General features: G+C 36.7%; 4 protein-coding genes across 7 annotated transcripts; 2 read left to right on the top strand and 2 right to left on the bottom strand.

Moving 5' to 3' along the window:
• Positions 1–4,996: 4,996 nt before the first annotated feature.
• Positions 4,997–6,510, bottom strand: LOC9321671. Its single transcript, XM_002883425.2, has one exon. The coding sequence runs from the start codon at positions 6,247–6,249 to the stop codon at positions 5,095–5,097; it is 1,155 nt and encodes a 384-aa protein (XP_002883471.1). The 5' UTR covers positions 6,250–6,510; the 3' UTR covers positions 4,997–5,094.
• A 580-nt stretch (positions 6,511–7,090) lies between these two features.
• Positions 7,091–10,307, top strand: LOC9321670. Its single transcript, XM_002885558.2, has 12 exons — positions 7,091–7,245; positions 7,326–7,434; positions 7,515–7,578; positions 7,677–7,778; positions 7,879–7,943; positions 8,046–8,126; positions 8,514–8,593; positions 8,668–8,884; positions 9,014–9,069; positions 9,300–9,428; positions 9,543–9,726; positions 9,970–10,307. Exons 1-12 carry the CDS (start codon positions 7,196–7,198, stop codon positions 10,096–10,098), a joined length of 1,266 nt encoding a protein of 421 aa, XP_002885604.1. The 5' UTR covers positions 7,091–7,195; the 3' UTR covers positions 10,099–10,307.
• Positions 10,308–10,606: 299 nt separating this feature from the next.
• Positions 10,607–15,071, top strand: LOC9319538 (serine/arginine repetitive matrix protein 2). Of its 4 annotated transcripts, XM_021030333.1 has the most exons (9): positions 10,616–10,714; positions 10,819–11,379; positions 11,482–11,919; positions 12,045–12,567; positions 12,688–13,946; positions 14,044–14,108; positions 14,211–14,291; positions 14,573–14,631; positions 14,707–15,071. In XM_021030333.1, the coding sequence occupies exons 2-8, from the start codon at positions 10,854–10,856 to the stop codon at positions 14,603–14,605; spliced, it is 2,925 nt and encodes a 974-aa protein (XP_020885992.1). In that variant the 5' UTR covers positions 10,616–10,714; positions 10,819–10,853; the 3' UTR covers positions 14,606–14,631; positions 14,707–15,071. The 4 variants fall into 4 exon arrangements, with proteins under 4 accessions (XP_020885989.1, XP_020885991.1, XP_002885603.1 ...); XM_021030330.1 differs by having other exon boundaries at positions 10,607–11,379; XM_021030332.1 differs by having other exon boundaries at positions 10,608–11,379; positions 12,066–12,567.
• A 161-nt stretch (positions 15,072–15,232) lies between these two features.
• On the bottom strand, positions 15,233–21,605 carry LOC9319537 (DNA topoisomerase 2). Its single transcript, XM_002883424.2, has 19 exons — positions 20,858–21,605; positions 20,377–20,675; positions 20,224–20,290; positions 19,864–20,134; positions 19,573–19,769; positions 19,288–19,497; positions 19,082–19,195; positions 18,872–18,985; positions 18,613–18,777; positions 18,188–18,529; positions 17,982–18,115; positions 17,560–17,908; positions 17,293–17,479; positions 17,160–17,209; positions 16,631–17,068; positions 16,352–16,538; positions 16,193–16,263; positions 16,031–16,112; positions 15,233–15,915 (listed from the first exon to the last, which is right to left on the bottom strand). The coding sequence occupies exons 1-19, from the start codon at positions 21,422–21,424 to the stop codon at positions 15,461–15,463; spliced, it is 4,299 nt and encodes a 1,432-aa protein (XP_002883470.1). The 5' UTR covers positions 21,425–21,605; the 3' UTR covers positions 15,233–15,460.
• Between the last annotated feature and the right edge of the window lie 430 nt (positions 21,606–22,035).

Below are 22,035 nucleotides of genomic sequence, written 5' to 3'. Positions count from 1 at the left end.
ATCTCTCCCGTCATAACTTTCTCCGCACTATCCACTGCACTTCTCAAAGCTTCCATTAACATATCTACCTCGTACATATGATCTTCGCATTTTTTCATTTCTTCTTCGATACCGGTTAGTTTCTTATCTTCAAACTTGACAGATTTCTTCATCAAAACACACTTGTTATTCAGTACCGTGTTTGAGACCGGCCACTGTTCTTCCTCGAGGAGAGGCTTATAGTTAGGTGTTACTTGTTCTAAACGCTTAGAAGTTCTACGTTTCTTTAGAGGTCTCTCGATTGTACCGTCCAAGTTCTCATCTACTTCAACCTTAACCTCACGATCGGCTTCAATTCTTGATTCACCATGAATAGGATCTTCTTCTTTCGGGTTCTCATCTTGAATCTTGGGATGATCACCATCTCGAATCTCACCTTCTTCGAGATCTTCATCGTCTTCTTTAACACTACTGGAGGTAACTTGTTTGAAGCGTTGATAAAGATCCTCGTGTTTCTCGAACAAAAATTGAAGAGAAGTATCGAGTTCGGTTTCTCCGATTCTGTTAAACCTAAAGTCTTGAATCAGAGAAGTGAACGTTCTCATTTCCCATGGATTTAGTAGCTCACTGATGTTCTTGAATAACTCATCCACGTACGTCGTCATCGCTTCTCAATTCGTCTTCAATCTTTGGCTCAATCTTTATTTTTGTTTCTTGTTTCTCAAGCAACAAGTCTCAAGTTCTAATGATATATATACGAAAAGGCGGGTTTTATTAGGGATAATAGGTTTCTTGTTTCTAAACAGAAAAGGAATAATGATGATCGTAATTATTTGAAATGTTTTCTTTCAACTATATACTGAAATACATGGAAGATTGAAAATTTAGGAGAATAAACATCCAAAAAATTTAAATTAATTCTTTTACAAGTAGTAATATTTTATTAATATTAATTTATGTCTTCCACAAAATTATCATTATTATTTAATTTGCGTAGACAAAGGTGAAAGCGATTGTTGAAGAATGCAGAGATGTTGATTTATTAGATGTTCTAGATTCAGGTATGCTATTACAACTAAATGTCTCAAGAGTTCACACATGAACAAGCTAATGTGAACTCTTGCTTGGCCTGATTGATTAGAGCTAATGGGGCTTTTTCCTTTTCTATGACTCAAGATAAAAAAAGATTTCTATTGCACCGTGAAATTTCCAAAAGCTATTTTTTACGTGCTTACATTTTCTGCATGCCATTGTTTTGTCTTCTTGTTTTTTTGTATTGTGCAGAGAGATTTGTTCATTTTGTGTTCTTCACTTCTTCCAACTTGAGCCTTCAGGTTCGATGCTGCAGAACAGGTTGAGGACCCACTGACTCAAGGTTAATTGGTGGAAACTTGCTTAGGCTCCAACTGTGAACATCTATTCCAATACTAGATGGCTTGCTTGGTGTAGACCGAATATAACTTGCAACATTGTAGTATTGTATTTATATGTGTGTTTGGTTTTGCCAAGCTTAACAGTTTATCTCTTGTTCTAATATTTGTCAGGAACTAGCCAATTCCTTGGATTTACTGACCATGCAAAACTTATCAGGGTAATTAAATACCTTTGTAGGTGATGTACTGTTACAAGGTGATGCTAACCAAACCCTCCTGCAAAACATTCTTGTTAATGTTTAGATCTAACATGTCCTTCTCCTGCAACAAAAACCAGCCATCACTATAATCACTTCTTACTGTTTCTGATTGAAAATTCCAAATGGGAGACTGACATATTTTACTAATTAAATACCTTTGTAGCTGCAGCCTTCTTTTTTGCTCCAAGGAGCTCGTGCAGTTTCTTCACTTTCTCTTTGAAAATGGGTTGAATTAAGTCTCTAAGGAGCTTGGCCTCGTTGTATTTGAGCCTTGGTAAAAACCTCTTCAAAACTTCTTTACCACTAAATGTTTTGGATGCAAACTGACGAATAGAAATCTTTGCTAGCTCTTTCCACCATAGTCTCTTTATCATTCTCAGAAATTTGATGGGGAGAACCCAAGTCTTGGAGAAGCAATAAAGACTGTTGTTCTGCAGTTAGCTAAACAAAAACCAACACCAACACTAACACCAAACTAACACCAAATTAACCTATTGAAATTACATTATAAAACCAGATTCAGATTGTTGTTGTCTTAACTTCAGATTCTTGTGCAATGGAATCACCATATAACCTTTCCAATTTTCCACACACTAGATTATGTACCCGCGTGTTGCGCGGGATTTTAATTTAAATTTGTTATCAATGCGAATATTTGAATTATTTGAATTTTTAAAAAAATTTACTTTACTCATTTTCATTATTTTCCATGGTAGTAAATATTTTTTCACACTTTTTACTACAATTTTTCTTGTTATTTTCTATGATTCACTCGTCGTCTCCCGACATCTACTCTCTCACATATAATATACTCGACTATGAATTAGTTCTCAAGATAGATCATATATATTTTTCATTCATATCTTTCAATACTCATATTTTTTTATAAGTTGCATAATCTTTTTATTAAAGTGAACATTAAAAAATCCCGAGAGATATTTGTCATATAGTTTTTTTTACCATGTTAGGTGCATGTAAAATTGCTTTATAGACTACAAATCTCATACATGGACTCATTCATATTCACAAACATCAGATTTCAACATCAAATTTTGTACTTTATTTTAACCGTTTGAAAAATGCAAAAAACAAATTCACATATATAATTTGACGTATATTATGATTCTATATAGTATTTTTAATATTGATTTTCGTAACATAACTTACGAACTCATATAAATCATTCTAGTTTTAAAATACATTTTTTAATCTTTAATTTTTACTTCTAATTAAAAACTCTTCAATATACCACTACTCTTCTAATTTCCAAATAGCATTTGCAAATATTATTATTACACAGTTTCTTATTTGATTGGATTATTTTATTTTTATTTTTGATGTTTAGGATATTTTTTGTTTTATTTCAAATCACCTTAAATTTTTGATCTATGTTAAAATTTCATAAACACTGATTATATTTAGTTTTCGTTTTTTAGGTATTCATTTGATTTTTTTAAAAACCCCACCTCTTTTTAAATTTAGAAAACACTTATTATATAATTTTTTTATTAATGTAACTATTTATATTATATTAAAATTATAAATAATAAGATGTACTCAATCTTTCTTATTTTTAATCAGTATCATGAATTGATACTTTAAGATTAATTTTTTTTATTCTTTTTAATTTTAAATGTATTTTTCAGAAATAAATTACTTTTTTACTTTAAGTAAAAACCTTTAAATTTATTATATTTTTAAGACTTATTTTTTTATTCTACTAAATAATTGTAACTCTTAAAAATGATTATTTTATCATAAAAATATATGATAAGTTTCTTTTTTATATCTCTAGTCATTTAGGAAAATTTACTCATTATATGTTAAGATACAATTATCTAATTTTATGTTTATCCAATCTCTATTCAAAAAATTTATATTTTGTGTTATAAATTTATTTTTTTCGTTTTTTAAATAATTTATTCTATTGTAAAATATATATATTTTTAAATGAAATATAATAATATAAATTATAAAATTTGTGAATTAATTATAGTTTTAATGTTTTTTGTTTTAATAAATAAAATATGTGGAGCCCACACAAATTAAAATATGATGATTTGAATGATGATGTGGACATCCTAGATGGAGAGACAACTCTCCCATTATATATATAGATTTGTAGAACTTGCCTCCGACCATTAAGAGGTAAATGGCGAAATCGGAGAATATCTCCACGGGTCAAAATTTTGGTTGTGAGAGTCTCCTTGGATGTATTTTCCAAAGCTGGGGTCCTAGCCGGCAAAAACCCTCTTTACCGGAAAAGGATCATCGGGCAAAAGTTAACTTGCCTTTCAAGTCATCAACCAAGTGAAATTTATTGGTAGGTACTCTTGTTCTGACTAATAAAAACCCCATAAAATCTTCAATTCCATAAGGTCTATGCGCTCCAAACCGAGGTGTTGTTGCATCTTCAGCGACACGAGGAAGCATACAGCGTGTACCAGAAAGGAACTCAGGACTTTCCCTCACTTCTTACCTCTTAATGGTCGGAGCTCAGGTCTACATTGGAGTAGGAAGGTCAGTATAGTAAAACAGCATGACGTACAATCAAGCTAAGTGTGTAAACGTATTCTTTGTTTTCTCTCTAGAACAAAGAAACTAAAACAATGTAAGAGATAGAGAGAAAGAGAACTAATTAAACCGAAGAGTTAAGAGGAGAAAATCAACATTTTTACTATAGTTAATTTAGGAAAGTCAATATCACATAGTAGAATAATTAGGAAAATCAATCAAAATCTACAAAATTCAGCCTACTGTTGTTCTTCAGTTAGCTAAATAAAAACCAAATTAACCTAATGAAATTACATTCTAAAACCAGATTCAGATTGTTGTTTTCTTTACTTCAGATTCTTGTGCAATGGTATCTTGTATTAACACTACTCCAAAGTGTTTGTCTATTATAATAGTGTAATACCGAGATAGAGATTTTTGGTTGCAAACTTTATGTTAGTATCTGCCTTTTATGTATTTACAAAACTTTCTTGGTTCTATAGTTTCTTACAAACATTTAAACATGCACAAAATCAAAAAGAAACAAACATGTTCTCACTTACATTCTAAAATCTGATTCAGATTGTTGTTTTTCTTCACCTTTTCCTGTTGCCTACTGGCCTAGTGCAGTGGAATCTCTTTGCTTTTCAGAGCTTTCCCAAGCAACCGTGAACTTAAGATCACATGTAATTATGTAAAGCCTTTTGGTGATCTTCAAACATATAACTAAGTAACTAACTATTCGAACACGTAAACTTTTCTTACCATGTTCAATTTTTCTTGTCTAGTTTTTTTTTATAAATATAGAAAAATATTTTTCAGTTTACTTTTACTATAGTCAATTTAGGAAAGCCAATATCACTTAGTAAATTGATTAAGAAAATCATTTAAAATCTACAAAGTTTAGCCTAAAAGATTGTTGTTCTGCAGTTATCTAAACAAAAACCAACACCAAATTAACCTATTGAAATTACATTCTAAAACCAGATTCAGATTTTTGTTTTCTTCACTTCACAGTCTTGTGCAATGGACTCACTTTGCTTTTTAGAAAGTTTTTCAATAGTTTGCTTCCAGACAGGTTTCAAGCTTTCTCTTAGAGCCGTGACCTCACGCAGTTTCTGATTCAACCGGTTTAAGATCACAGGGAAAGCTCTTTGGTGATTTTCTGTCACTATTTCATACATATCTCCACCATACATCATTTCCACACATCTGTAGAACTTTTCTCCAAGATCTTCCAATACCATATCTCCCCTAATTACTTCCTCCGCATTCTCCACTGCAGTTCTTAGAACTCCCATTAACACATCTGCCTCGAACATCTGATCTTCGCATTTGTACCTATCTTCTTCGATATCGGTTAGATTCTTACATCCCTGGAAATTATATCTCTTCACAGCACAAGTGTTGTTTAGTACCGAAGATGAGACCGGTCTCTGTTTTGCCTTGGGGATAAGCCTATAGTTAGGTGTCAACAGTTCAGACGTTCTCCTTTTCTTCATAGGTCTCTCAGGTTGGTTCGATTCATGTGGAAGCAACATTCCTCTCTTCCTCTTTCCCTCCAAATTGATCTTATCCAACTCTGTTTCTTGCGGGTTCTCATCTACTTTAACCCTAGTTAGGGTTTCTCCAGCCTCATCTTCTTTATCACCGTAGGGAATTTCCACGAACCGTTGATAAAGATTCTTGTATTTCTCGACCAAACGTAGAAGAGACGTAACGAATTCGCTATAAGCGATTTTATGAGACCTAAAGTCTTTACACAAGTTAGTGTAAACTCTCAATTCCGACCGAGTTAGTTTCTTCTCGGTAGCCATCAATAACTCAGTCAACTTCTGTTTCGCTTCTAAGTGGCTTTTCTTCTTTCTCTCCACATCTTCTTTAGGGTTATCAATCAGTTTAAACCTAATCTTTATACGGGGTCTAACCTTTGGATCATTAAGAATAGGGTTTTCTTTCGGCTTCTCATCGTCAATCTTTCGAGCAAGAAGATTTTCTTTTAACCTCGTAAGATCTCTAGTTAGTTCTGTCTTTCCGAGTATACCGAAGTTAAAATCTTGCATCAAGGATCTTAACCTTGTCTGTTCCCATGGAGACAGTGTCTTCATACCCATCATCTTTATCAGCGTATCAGCGTCCGCCATATCTTCTGAATATCGATAGCTTGAGGGTAAAGGAAGTTGAATTCTGAAAATTCCTGTTTAACGAAAGCTTTCAGAGAATCAGAAACTAGAGAGTTTTGTGTTTTCTAAAGCAAAAGGTGAGAGATAACAAACGACCTAGGGTTAGATTATATATAGACTTAAGCAAGTCATAGACGTAACAGGAGTACTAAGGATAATTGAAAAAAAAAAAAAGAAGGAAACTATAACAAAACCTAATTAAATGACGTAATTAATAAAAAAAAATTAAAAATAAACCGCCTTCTACCTTTCTCTCTATCTTTTGTTATTTCCTTTTTTTTTTCTTTGCTAAGTTTCTGAACAAATATTATAATATTCTAATAAATCTATTTATTAAATTTGTTTTTCTTTCAACTGAAGAAGACAATTACAATTGAACGCAAATTAAATTGGGAGAAATCAATATCTTTCTTTTTATATAAATTTATACATAGAATATTTACAACAAAAATCATCATATTATATAAAATATTTTCATATCAAACTTTTGTATTTTTACTTAATTTGATATTGTTATAAGCGATTTTACATATTAATTAACAATTCACAACTTGTAAAATGTAAAACATAAATATAGTAGAGTTTATTGTTTGTGGATCGGCCCGTGAATCTGCCGAGCTTTAGAGGCGGGACATAGACGTATATTTGTGAACCGGAATTGAACCGGAATTGCAATCAACTCCAACTCTCAGGAGTCTAATTGATTCAAAAAATAATTCAGGGGTTTAATGTTGAAGACAAGTATAAAACTAGGGACGTTTTTGCAAGGTTATGTTTCTTCTCTTTCGCCTTTCCCATTTGAAAATTGAAATCCTTCTTCTCTGCTTTCAACTTCACCGCTACACTCTCTTCTTCACTTCTCTAACAGTAGCGCCAAAATTCATCCCCAAGATCGAAGCTTTCTTCAATGGAAGAAGAAACCCACGACGGACCTCTCGATCTCCAAGAGATTCGCAGGTTTTTTTACTCTCTCTCGTCTCTTTCATTCCTTGATTTTTGTGCTTACTTGTTCATCTATTTGTTCGAATTTTTCTCAGTCGCGTTAAAGAGCTCGAGTTCATTCACCGGAATTGCAGAGATGAGCCTGGAGAATCGTGTAGTTCCGATTCCGAGACTCTGGTTCAAGATTTTGTTCTTCAGTTTGAAGTAATTACGAGACTTTTTCAGTTTCTCATATTTGTCTAGTTTACGATTAGATGGCTAATTTCGATTTCGTGTTTGTGTAGCCAAAGGTGAAAGAGATTGTTGAAGATTACAGTGATGTTGATTTATTGGATGTTGAAGATTCAGGTTTTGCTCTATTTCTTTGAATCCTTTTACAGCTTTCTTTTGAGTGTTTGGTAACTGCGAAATTAAGATAATGAAATTATCGGATCCAAATCTCGCAGATGCTTATTTGGAGTACTTGAGAAAGGAGCTTCAGTCTGTGGAGGCTGAAAGTGCCAAAGTTTCTGAAGAAATTGAACGTCTTTCTAAGTCTCATGCCCAAGGTTCTATATTAGTTTTCTTCTACTGATTTAGTGTATGATAATATGAGTTTTTCCTACTGTTATTTTTATAATATGAGTTTTCTGTTTATGAATTTGTTAGATTCTAGTAGGCTGGAAAGGGATCTTGAAGGTCTTTTACTGTCACTGGATTCTATGTCATCTCAGGTTACTTGGTTGAATACATTATTTCTTTGTAATTCTGAAGTAAATGTTCTTTGACTGGAATCAAAAGGATTTGTTTTGAGGGTTATGTGATTCTCATTTTAGGATGTGGAGAAGTCAAAAGAGAATCAACCATCTAGCAGCTCAATGGAAGTATGTGAAGTGAATGATGATGACAAGTTTAAGGTGCGATTCTTTAAAGTTTTCTTTCTAGGAATAGAAGCTTGTGTATGTGAAACATGTATATATCTCAACAAAAATTCATCTTCCAGTTATTCCAACTCTTGCTTTGCCTGATCGATTAGAGCTAATGTGGCAGAATGTACTAAACTACTTTTCTTGAGCACGCTGTCCTTTCAGTTAGAGTTTCCCCGCCCTGAATAATTTCATAGTGATTGCACTCTAAAATTTCCAGAAGTTTTTTCAGTACGTACTTTCTTTGGTTGCCACTGCCTGTCTTCTTATTGCTTTATATTGTGCAGGGAGTTTTCATATTTGGTTTGAATAGAAAAACATTAGAGCTCTACCACATATCTTCTTAGTTTCTAACCACCCTTTTTCACATGTTTTCAGATGTTTGAACTCGAAAATCAGATGGAGGAGAAAAGAAGTATTCTTAAGTCACTGGAAGATCTGGATTCTTTACGTAAAAGGTAATTCAGACGTGGTTTCAGATTTACATCCATACCCTGTCTTCATTAGAGTTCTTCACTTCTTCTACCTTCAGGTTTGATGCTGCAGAACAAGTTGAGGACGCATTGACAGGCTTGAAGGTGCTCGAGTTTGATGGAAACTTTATTAGGCTCCAACTGCAAACATATATTCCAAAACTAGACAGCTTGCTTGGACAGCAAAAATTTGAACACACTACTGAGCCATCTGAATTGATCCATGAATTGCTAATATACTTGAAGGATAAAACTACAGAGATAACAAAATTTGAGGTAAGAACACTCTCTGTCTTTCACTGCTGACTATTATGTTTTAGTTTTGCATTAATCTAGATAAATGTATTTGTTTATTGCTTCCTGTTCCTTTTTGTGAATAAAATTGAAATCTACTTTCTCCCTCAGATGTTTCCAAATGATGTGTACATAGGAGACATCATCGAGGCTGCTGATTCTTTCAGGTTTGTGCTCTAGCTTCTTTTGTCCTGAAATTTGTATTACTTACCATTCTGAAACTGTATGGTACATAAGTTATCAGACTAATAATGAATCAGAGGGACAATAAGATGATATCCTGCTATTTTTGAATAAGTTGAATTAATGTTTAAGCTGACTCACATCAGCCTCAATTACCAAAGTTACATTTTGTTTAATCTTAAGGAGTGTGTCATAACATATCTTAAAACTGCAGGCAGGTAAGCTTACACTCTGCAGTGCTAGACACAAGATCTTCAGTCCAGTGGGTTGTCGCCAAAGTGCAAGATAGAATAATTTCATCCACTTTGAGAAAATATCTTGTGACGAGTTCGAAAACAATCAGGTGAGCCTTCCCTTTCAGTAGCTTAAGAAGCTGAATTTTTCTTTTGTAGCTAACTCATGTCATTGAGTTGTCTGAGCAAGCCAATTGACTGCATGATCTATGATCCTATGGCAGACACACATTCGAATACTACGAGAAAGATGAAACAATTGTGGGTCATATAGCTGGAGGTATTGATGCATTTTTAAAGGTCTCCAATGGTTGGCCACTGTTGAATACCCCATTGAAGCTTGAATCTCTCAAGAACTCTGACAATCAGTCAAAGGGAATTTCTCTGAGCCTTATCTGCAAAGTTGAGGTAGGAACCATGTTTCTCCAAACTCAACACTTTCTTCTCGATTTTACAATTCCATCATAAACAAAGGTCCTTCTCCTGGTCATTGTTGTCTGTCTTATTTAATCTATCAAATTTGAACATTTAAGATATATAATAACATGATTAAGCCATTGGCCTAGACCAAATACAGTTTGCAACATTGTAGAGGTAAGTGCTATTGGTTTTGCTAAGCTTTAACGATTTGTCTCTTTATCTACTTGTCAGGATCTAGCGAATTCCTTGGATTTACAGACCCGGCAAAACTTATCAGGCTTCATGGATGCTATTGAGAAAATACTCGTGCAGCAAACCCGTGAAGAACTCCTCCAATCCAATGAATCCTCCCAAAAATGACTACCAAGAACCACCTCGACTCTATAACTTAGCATTTCCTGAAGAGTTTGTGCAGTTTTTCTTCCGTTTCTATCTCCCTATTGTTGTCTTTTGGTTTGTTATCTGCAACTCTTTGTAATACTTTGGAATTGTATTAATACTTGACACAACTCTAGCTTATGTCCACAAGTTTCATCTTTACCACATTATAATCTACTTTTCCTTGTACACCCATTTGTGCATAGACTAAAGAAATAATCTCAAAAGTCTTTGTTAAAGCTAAATGAGCTCTAAGTTCCTCTACTCTGGTTAATGGAGGAAACCACCATAACATAGTGTGATCAAAAAGATATAATTATGAAAAAAAATTGACCAAAATATAAATAGAGAAATTGCATTGTATAACCATCAAAAAAACTATAATTTAATAAGTAATCAAATATATAAGTTTTACATATATGAGGACTACAGTTGCAAATATAGCAAAGTAATTTAGAAGCCTAAACCATTAGATAAAAAAGATTCGACCTTTCTTCTTCTTCTTCTTCTTCTTCTTCTTCTTCTTGTTGATTTCATAGAAACCCTAGAACTGCAAATTCTACCTTCGATTTCACCATTCTGTTCTCTCTAGTAATTGGTAATGGAATCTTAGGCTCTGCTTCTTTTTATTTAGGGATTTAGCTCTCATCTGAGAGATTGAAGAAGATAAAAATCGGTACTTTATTGTTTCAATGGCTTCAGATCGTGGTTCTGCTGCTGCTGGTAAGCCCTTTTGGATGAAACATGCGGAAGATGCAAAAATCAAAGACGAAGGAGAGAAAGACGCTGCGGCTAAAGCAGCTTTTGAAGCTACATTCAAAGGTGTAGACCAAACTACACATTTGATTGAAGCTGTTGCACCGGCACCGGAATCTGCACCGGAATCTGATAGTGATTCTGATGATGATGATGATGAATCTGATTACTTGTCTAGGAAACCAATTGGTCCTGTGGATCCTAGTAAGTCTACAGCTTCTGGTGCTGGTATTGGTGGTGGAACGGCTTGTGTTCCGTCTACTTTTGTTGTTGTAACTAAGGATTCTGATGGGAGGAAAGTTCCTAATGGTGGAGCTTTGATTAGAGTTAGAGTGTGTCCTGGTGTTGGTGTTGGTGGTACTGATCAAGAAGGTGTTGTTAAAGATGTTGGTGATGGGAGTTATGCTGTTACTTATGTTGTGCCTAAGAGAGGAAACTATATGGTTAATATTGAATGCAATGGGAGTGCTATCATGGGAAGTCCCTTTCCTGTCTTCTTTAGCCAAGGTAATGGATTTGATCTCACTTTCAAGAATCTTATTGTTTCCATTGATGTATATAGGCTTTGATTGATGGTAATGGTCTTGTCTTTATGATATTCTGAAACAGGGTCTTCTTCGACTGGATTGATGGGTTCTGCTCCAGCTTCATACTCGAATCTTATAAATCAAACCATGCCAAACATGCCTAATTACACTGGTTCTGTTTCGGGTGCTTTCCCGGGGCTGTTGGGAATGGTTCCAGGCATTGCATCTGGTCCTTCAGGAGGTGCTATTTTGCCTGGAGTTGGAGCTTCGCTTGGGGAAGTCTGTCGAGAATATCTTAATGGTAGATGTGTGAACTCTATGTGCAAGTTAAACCACCCTCCTCAGAATCTGCTGATGACTGCTATAGCTGCAACGACAAGTATGGGTAATATGAGTCAGGTGCCTATGGCTCCTTCTGCTGCAGCAATGGCTGCTGCGCAAGCCATTGTTGCCGCACAGGCTCTACAAGCTCATGCTTCTCAGATGCAAGCACAGGCTCAATCAAACAAGGGATCTTTAGGTACTGTGCCTTTCGTTGCTAGTCTCTCGATATTTTTCTCTATTTTGCTTTGGGTCTCAAGTTGAATTTCCATTAGATTTTTATTTAGTATTCTTCCCTTTCTCGATACTCATGAGTTCTAGTAGCTTTTGGTTTAGGTTCCCCAGAAAAAGGAGAAAACGGGGATTCATTGAAGAAATTTCTCCAAGTTAGCAACCTAAGTCCATCGCTTACAACTGAACAACTTAGGCAGCTATTTAGCTTCTGTGGCACAGTAGTTGACTGTAGTATAACTGATTCAAAGCATCTTGCCTACATAGAATACTCGAATTCCGAAGAAGCAACAGCTGCTTTGGCATTAAACAATACGGAAGTCTTTGGTAGACCATTGAATGTTGAGATTGCAAAATCGCTACCTCACAAACCATCTTCAAATAATTCTTCGTCCTCACTACCACTGATGATGCAACAGGCCGTCGCGATGCAGCAGATGCAATTCCAACAGGCTATACTAATGCAACAAGCCGTGGCTACTCAGCAGGCAGCAAATAGAGCTGCCACAATGAAGTCTGCCACTGAGCTTGCAGCAGCTAGAGCTGCAGAGATAAGTAGGAAACTGAGACCTGATGGAGTTGGAAATGATGTAAAAGAAGCTGATCAGAAGTCTAGGTGGGCTTCCAATACAAATTTATAGACGTTTCCCTCTATTACCTATGGCTTGCTCCTTTCTCTTTTGGATAACGTTTTCATTTTTTGAAAGCTGAACTGATAGTCACCTCTCTTGTGCAGGTCACCATCTAAGTCTCCTGGGTCGAGATCAAAGTCAAAATCACCAATAAGTTACAGGCGCAGACGGAGATCTCGGTCCTATTCACCACCGTTTCGTCGCCCAAGAAGTCATAGATCGAGATCACCATTAAGATATCACCGGCGATCAACTTATGAAGGGAGAAGGCGGTCATATAGAGATTCTAGGGATATTTCTGAAAGTAGGAGATACGGTAGATCAGATGAACACCATTCTTCCAGTTCAAGGAGAAGTAGGAGTGTAAGCCCCAAAAAGAGAAAATCTGGACAAGAAGATTTAGAGCTGTCAAGACATCGACGCGATAGCTCATCACGTGGAGATAAGAAATCATCTCGTGCTGGTTCACGATCACCGAGGCGACGTAAGGAAGTTAAGTCAACCCCAAGAGATGATGAAGAAAACAAACTCAAACGTAGAACACGGTCAAGATCTAGATCAGTGGAAGATTCTGCAGATATGAAGGATGAATCTAGAGATGAGGAATTGAAACATCACAAAAAGCGGTCGAGGTCAAGATCTCGTGAAGATAGGAGTAAAACCAGAGACGCGTCTCGAAATTCTGATGAAACTAAACGGAAACACAGGCGGAGGTCTAGGTCCAAATCATTAGAAAACGACAATGGTTCTGATGAGAATGTTGATGTTGCTCAAGATGGTGACCTGAATTCCCGTCACAGTAGGCGCAGGTCAAATTCGTTGGACGAGGACTATGATATGAAAGAGAGGAGGGGAAGGTCCAGGTCTAGATCATTGGAAACGAAAAACAGGTCTTCTGGGAAAAATAAGCTGGATGAAGACAGAAACACAGGATCACGTCGAAGGAGGTCCAGGTCAAAATCAGTGGAAGGTAAGCGTAGTTATAACAAGGAGACTCGGAGCAGGGACAAAAAGTCCAAGCGTCGTAGTGGAAGACGGTCGAGGTCACCATCATCTGAGGGTAAGCAAGGGAGAGATATCAGGTCATCCCCTGGATATTCTGATGAAAAGAAATCAAGACATAAGCAGCACTCCAGGTCAAGATCAACAGAGAAAAAGAACAGTTCAAGAGAAAAAAGGTCAAAACGTCATGAAAGATTGCGGTCATCATCTCCTGTAGGCGACAAAAGACGGGGCGATAGATCATTATCTCCTGTTAGTTCAGAAGATCATAAGATCAAGAAAAGACACTCTGGATCAAAATCTGTGAAAGAGAAACCCCGCTCAGATTATGAGAAAGTTGACGATGGAGATGCAAATTCAGGTATCTTATCAGATAAAAAAACTTATTGATAGAGAAGCATTGTATCCAAATTCTGATCATCTTTATAATATGAGTTTTTCTTTTATGAATTCGACAGATTTTAGTCGGCCGGAAAGAAATCTTGAAGGTCTTTTATTGTCACTGGATTCGATGTCATCACAGGTTAGTGGATTGAATAGATTATTACCTTGTAATTCCTCAGTAAATGTTTTTTCGCTGGAACCGAAAAGCTTTGTCTTGACGGTTCTGTGATTCTTATTTTAGGATGTGGAGAAGTCCAAAGAGAATCCACCATCTAGCAGCTCAGTGAAAATAGGTGATGCAAATGATGATGAGAAGTTTAAGGTGCGGTTTTATTTCTAGGAGAAGAAGTTTCTGTGTGAACATATATAATCTTCCAGTTATTCCAACTCTTGCTTGGCCTGATTAATTAGACCTAATGTGGTAGAAAGCACTAAACTACTTTTCCTAGCACGCTAAGGCAAAACATCATATACTGTCTTGTTGCTTTATATTGTGCAGAGATTTGTTCATTTCCGATTATAATAGAAAAAGATTAGAGCTCTACCACTTAACTGCTTAGTTACTTATACACCCTTTTTCACATGTTTGAACTTGAAAATCAGATTGAGGAGAAAAGGATTACTCTCAAGTCATAGGAAGATCTGGATTCTATCCTTAAAAGGTAAATTCAACGTGCTTACCGGTTTACATCCTTACCCTGTCTTCATTTGAGTTCTTCACTTCTACTACCTTTCAGGTTTGATGCTGCAGCAAAACCGTGAAGAACTCCATCCCAATGAATCCTCCCAAAAGTGAGTACCAAGAACCACATCGACTCCACAACTAAGCGTTTCCTGAAGAGTTTGTGCGGTTTTTCTTTTGTTTCGATCTCCTGAATGTGTTCTTGGTTTGTCGTCAGCAACTCTTTGTTGTAATACTTTGGCATTTTTGCCACGGGCCATCTTACCTAATGATGGAACTTGCTGCTTAATCGTTATGGAAGATCAAAAATTTAATACTTCTAACTTTAAGTACCAAACTTTTTTGTCCTATAACTTCTGCTGGTCCAAGTCTTTTAGCTATGTCCTCAAGTTTCCTTTGAATGTCAACATGTTTACCACATTATCCTATCTTTTTCTTATACCTTGTAACTAAAGAATTAATCTCCAAATTCATTTTAAAGGTAAAGGGGCTCTATAATTTCAAAAGTTCCTCTGCTCTGGCTCATAAAAAAAATGACCAAAATTTGATATGCCATCATACAATCCTGCGCTTATTTATGCTAAAACAAAAAGATCCATATGCAAATTATATCTATTTAACCAACCACAGAAAAACAGAATGATTGACCAAAGTCACCAAACGCTTAAACAATGCAAGAGTTTTGTGGCAAACGTTAGAGAAATGTCTTTCTACAGAATAATACCAAGTCTAAAGAAGACAATAGGGAGAAACTAAAAGTTTGAAACTGAATCATATCAAGGAACCGAGTTAGTTCTCTCTCACTCTACTTACTCATCATCTTCGTCGTCTTCAATGTCATCAAACTCAGAATCATTCGCAGATTCACTCTCAGAATCACTCAACACATAAGTCATTTTCCTTCTATTCGCTCTTTGAGGCCTCGATTTCGCAGCAACATCTCCAGATTTCTCCGACGATGAGTTTCCAGCCACATTCTCGCTGCTCTCCTCTTCCTTATTATTAGCCAACCTGCTCATCACTGAACTACTCTTCTTGTTAAACGGAGATGATCTCATCTTCCTCACTTTCTTCTCCGGGGACACACCAATTGCCACAACCTCTGTTGAAGTAACCGTCTGCTTCCCTCGCTTCCTCGGAGCTGCTGGTGGTTTTGCAGCTTTACTTGCCGCAGGTTTTCTTCCTCCTTTCTTTGCTGGTGCAACCTCAACTACCTCATCATCATCGTCATCCACATCAATTGCTTTCGATGTTTCAGTTGTTTCTGTTGATTTAAACCACAGAGAAGACAAGGCTAAACTTCAGGAACTAGCATTACTTCAGGAACTAGCATTACATACAAAGCTAGCCAATGTTTCTTTGTCAATTATATGACTTACTACTTGATTCCGCAGGTGCTGAGCCGAAGTTGTATTGAGCAAGCCGTTGTGCTAGATCCAACATGTCATCCTCTTCAACCTCCTGCAAAACAAAAACAGACCACCATTTTAATCACTTTGATTGGAAAATTTTGAAGAAGACAATATAAGTATTACAATCACCTTTGCAGCTGGAGCCTTCTTCTTTGCTGGTTGTCTACCTTTTGGCTTCACCACTTCTGCTACGTTGTTATCTTATAGAATCACGAAGGGGTTTCCAATGTATATTAGATCCAACCCAGAAAACAAAACACAATGAAAACACTTGAATAAGAGACTAACCTGTGTCCATTGCTGAATAGGAAGACTCTGTTGTTTCAGATTCACTGGCTTTCTTTGTGGTCTTCTTTGGTGCTGGTTTCTTTGGTGCCTGCCTTTTAACCTTTACTGGTGCTCCAGATTTCTTCCTGATTTTTTCCTGTGCTGCCTTTCTTTCCTCTTCGGCTTTAGCATCTTTCCGATCAAGTTTCTGCAATATGCGAAAAATGATGTATCAATGACAAATTGATAGTTTGTTATGTTTAGGCGTTATAAATAAGGGATAGCTTTGTGAATCCTTACATCTAGTTCCTTGTCAAGAGACTCTAGGTCTCTGAGCCAGAGGGATTTCGGTGTGTGTTTTTTCATGTCTTCAACTGCTATAATCATTTTATCTCTGTCTGCTAATAACTCCTGAACTTTCTCTATAGTCAACGAACCTATAGCCATTGCCAATAGGTAGTCATATTCTGAGCCGGGTATATAAGTGGAGCTTGATTCAGGATCCACTAAGATTTCTTCAGATTCTTCAGCTGCATCATCAACTGCTCCAGCAACTGCAGCTTCGACAGACTCGGCCTTCTTCGGAAATGGTGTGAACCCTCTCTGTCTTAAGTCCTCAACAATATCGGCTTTCTTCCTATTGTTCACTATGATTTCTCCACTGAGAACTCCAAGAATAAACCGCACTTTGTTTTCTAGTTTCAACAGCTCAATTTCCAGATTCTTCAACATGGTTTCCTGTGTACATCATAAGAACGTTAATGTTAGACCATTGCCTTAATAACTAAAACCTCTAACAAACTTGAATCATAGTTTCATATTTTCTAACCTTTCTCTTCTCATAGTATTCAAGCCTGAGTTCAAAGAACTCTTCAAGGACTGCAACGTGAGATGTAACATTAGTATGTCTTGTAGAGAAGAAAACAAAAAACAGAATGAAAACAAGTTGGATCTCTTCTTACTTTGTTCTGGAGTCGCATATTTCTTTATGACACCCTTTCTATCAAAGAGATGCATATTACTTGTAGCGATTGTCGTGGTGAGTTTGAATTTCTTCAGAAAGCCCTCTTGCCGAGCCGCCAGCATGTTCTCTTCACTCAAAATAAGGTCAAAATCAACAGATTTATCGTCATTGTAAGCCTTGACATCCTGCAGAAAGAAAAGGAACAAATCAGAAAGAAGCATAAATGAATACTAGCACAGTTTTCTAATTAAAGCAGGCATTCTACCTGGAAAAAAGGGGCACCATTATCTGTCTTCAATGACTGCAAGAATTGTTTATAATCATCATTCCACCTTCTGATTGGCAACTCCGTAATTCGAATAGTTGTGTCATCAACCTCCTCATATAGACCAGTGATTGTGTAGGTACAACCACCTTCTTTTGACGCAGTTTTCTCAATTGTTCCTTTAAAACCTCTATACCAAGGATCCATAGGCACCATACTTTCACCGTTAAGTCGACACCTTACATTAGCAACAATCTCTCTAGGGTTATAGTTTGGTATGAACGTGCTCCACCCAGTTCCAATGCCTTCAGAGCCATTGACAAGTACAGTTGGAATGATGGGCATGTACCTAACCAACATTAACATATTAAGTTAACTAGTCTTAGGGAAAAAACAAATAATTAAGGACGGCAAAGAATTACCAAGTTGGCTCTATCGATTGCCCGTCTTCATTCAAGTAATCAAGAAGGATATGATCATCCTTGGGAAACAAGATCCTTGTTACTGGAGAGAGAATAGTGAAAATGTATCTTGCACTAGCTGCATCTTTTCCACCCTACAATTGTGTACACTATGATGAGTACAAGCATAGGTAAATGAGAACAGTTTGTCTCTTAGCTATACTTACCGAATTTCGTGTACCAAATTGACCATTTGGTTGAAGTAAGTTGATATTGTTGCTGCCCACGTAATCCTGCGCCATGCCTATGATAGCACTGGCAAGGCTCTGCTCTCCATGATGATAAGCTGACATAGATGATACATAACCCACGAGTTGGGCAACCTTCATTTCTTTAACTACGATTTTCTTGAATGCAGTGAAAAGTATCTTTCTCTGACCCGGTTTGAGCCCATCAACCATTGAGGGAATTGACCGTTGAAGATCCGCCATGGAGAACAAGATCAGTTCTTTGTTCACGAAGTCACTGTACGTAACTTTTGGTTCTCTCTGATCAAGATGAGTGCCAGGCTGAATTGAAAATGGGAAATCAGAACAGGCAGGTGTAATAAGCAAAGAACAAATGTTTTTAAAGATAACTCAATCCTCCATACCACATAGTTCGAAAGCCAATTTTTTCGGGCTTCGATCTTCTTTTTACTGAAAGCAAGTTCAATGGCTTCTCCATCTTGTTCATCCTCCCAAACAAAATCCTTTTTGTGAAGACCAAGATTTTTAAAGTACTCTTTGGCCTCCTCAGTTGTACTTGTACCCAACCCCTGGAAAAATATAAGGACAATTAGTATGCAGACTTGCAGAGAACATGAGCACTTTCAAGAAGTTCTTCCTAATTAGTTATAGCAGAGCGCAAACCTTGTAGTATTTGATTTCCCATCCGGTTGCATTACCCTTCATACTTTCTTTCCAGTCTTCGTACTCAGGCATTGAGTAAAATGACAGAACTTTTTTTTTAGCCTTATTCTTAGCCTGAGTAAAATACATTCAGGGCAGTTGTTAGCATTATTTTATCTACCATGTCAAGCATTATAAGATATTATGAAAGAATGAAGTTTTTCTACTTACCTTCACAATGGGTGTTATAAACTCAACCAGGAATGATGGAACCTTGAGTAACGACGGCCAGAAAGAGTGGATAAAATTGATTAAGAGCCCCTTTATATGGGAACCATCATGATCCTGCACAAGGTAGAGAGAGAGATTTCGTCAAGAACATATACATATAGAATAATTCACTGAGTGTAAAGTTAAAGAGTAGACTTTTAACATACTTGATCAGTCATGATCATCATATGGCCATATCTTAATGAGCTAACATTGTCGTACTTCATATTTTGCTTTAGTCCAAGGATCTTCTTGATGTTCTCAATTTCCTTATTGTTTGTAATCTGAGTGGTGCTGGCTTCCCTGACATTCAATAGCTTTCCTCGAAGCGGAAACACACCGTAATAGTTCTCACCCAAGACAGTCCTCCCCGCCAGCTGACCATAATGAGTATTAGGAGTTTTATGATGAAAATAGAGAGGTAGCAGAAACTATAGATCAAAACCACTTACAGCTAGAGGTTTGGCTGAGTCTCCTTCAGTCAAAATCAACGTACAGAGTCGAGAGTTCTTCCCTCCAGCTTCGGCGGCATCCTCTAACTTCTCAACTTCAACCCTCCCTGTTTTGGCTCCATCACTTTTCTTTAGATCTTTGCTCTTCTTGAAATCTGCCCATGAAAGCAAATTCTCCACTACGCCAGATTTTCCAACTAAAACAAACATTATATAAGAAAAAGGGATTAATAACACTTCTAGAAACCAGTTACATCACTTATCCAAAAAGACAGATCGAGCACACCATACCTTTCTTCAGAAAATCTTCTGAAAGTTCACATTTCGACCCGAAACTGCTCTGTCGAAGAGTCAGTGTTTCTTTTGTTTGAGAATCAAAAGCAGGATTGTCAATCAATGCATTAACAAAGACCCACAGATGGTTCTTCACATTATGGGCCTTAACATTAGCGTTTTTATTCTTTTTGTTCACAACACCCACAATATAGTTTGTGATCTGACTCGTCACATAATCAACATGTGTACCACCCTTGATTGTTGCTATGGAGTTGACAAAGCTGACCTGGTAGCAGCAAAAAACGTTGTTAAGACTTTACTCAATTCTTCATGCGAGAAAAAAAAAAAAGTAATAACAGCCAACCAAGTACATACCTGCTGAAACTGTCCTTCACTTAAGCTCACACAAACCTCCCATCTGTCATTAACTTTCTCAGTTATCCTAATCACAGAAAACTCAAAAAGATCAAAATCCATTCCAAGAAACACAATTGTTATAACTGAGCAATAACAAATCATAGAACAAACCTTGGGAGAGGATCGGGATCCGCCCTTAACTTATTAGCTGCTTTTAGGTATAGATCAACATAATCAGTAAATGACTTCACTGGTATTTGTTTCCCATTCAGCTCAACTTTGACAGACTTCCCCAAACATCCAGCAATATCAAACACTCGCTTACTCATTAGAGCAACCACATCGTCTTCTAATTCAGTCATGCTAAACTTGTTCAAATCTGGTTTGAATGTAACCTTTGTCCAGTTTTCACTCTTATTGCACTTTGTTATAACTGGTTCCGACTTCTTCCCCATATTGTTCTCAAAGACCTAAATCATCACCAGTAAAAGTTCAGTTCCTAAACGAATCAATTATACAACAATTGAAACAACAACAACACAGAATCATAAAACTACTGTATCAATCGAAATCAGATCATAAAACTCAACGAATCATTTAGGCCACAAATGCAACAAGAACAACATCACAGAAGCAATAAACGATTCAATACCTGCTTATACTTCTTGAGTCTCTTCCCATCTGCAGTCTCAATGATGAATTCAGTAGAAAAAATATTAGTAAGCTTAGCACCATATCCGTTTCTTCCACCAGTGGTCTTCTTCACATTATCATCGTAGTTACTACTCGTCAACAAATGACCAAATATCATCTCCGGTACATAAATACCTTCTTCCTGATGTATCTCTACAGGAACTCCAGCTCCACTGTTACAAACACTAATCAGATTCTGCTCAACATCAATCACAACTTGAACAGAATCCATCGACGGATCTCTCTGTTTGTTATCAGCAGCGTTCACAAGAATCTCATCAAAGATCTTATACAATCCAGGTACATAGGTAACAGAACGATTCACCATCTCATCTTTCTCATAAACCCAAAGCGTCTGGGTGTGTTTCTCAATCGATCCGATGTATGTATCAGGACGGAGCAGAATGTGCTCAAGCTGCGATTTCTTCTGATACATTTCCTCGATCGTCTTCCCGGCGGCGGCGCCTCGCGGAGCTTTCGCAACATTGGCGTTGTTGCTGTTTTGAAGAGGGAGTTTGGTAGCCATGGTTGGGTGTTTCCGAGAGAGAAACTGGAGAGTAGATCTGAAGGATCTAGAAACGGAGAGAGGCGATTAGAGAGAAACAGATCTAGAAATTAGGGTTTTCGCGAAAGTACAGAGAGAAGAAGAAGAAGAAGAGCGTACAGAGGAGAGTATCGTTTGCTTTTTGAAATTATTAGGAATTTGAGTGAGATATATTGAATTGAAGAGAGAGAGATATACAACGGTTGGGTCTTGACTGTTTGACCGAATCCAAATTCGAAATTTGAATTTGGGATAGGAGCGGGAGAAGATATTTTCGTGATCGTAGAGGGAAGATCTGACGGCTGTTATTAACCTAAATTCTTATAAGGAATCTAACGGCTGTGATTAACCATACGATCAGAATTTTCATGATCTTATGGGGAGGATCTGACGGCTGTGATTAACCTAACTGTTTATAAGGAATCTGACGGTTGTGATAACCTCACTGGGAAGGATCTGACGGCTGTGATTAAGCTAAATTCTTACAAGGAACTGACGGCTCTGATTAACCATACGATCATTTTCATGATCGTATGGGGAGGATCTGACGGCTCTGATTAACCCAAAGCCTTTTTTTTCTTTTTTGAAAAAAC

The sequence above is a fragment of the Arabidopsis lyrata genome, assembly GCF_000004255.2.
Source record: "Arabidopsis lyrata subsp. lyrata unplaced genomic scaffold ARALYscaffold_3, whole genome shotgun sequence".
Lineage (NCBI taxonomy): Eukaryota > Viridiplantae > Streptophyta > Magnoliopsida > Brassicales > Brassicaceae > Arabidopsis > Arabidopsis lyrata.
Note: the sequence above shows the minus strand (reverse complement) of the source record. Positions and strands in the feature narration are given on the sequence as shown.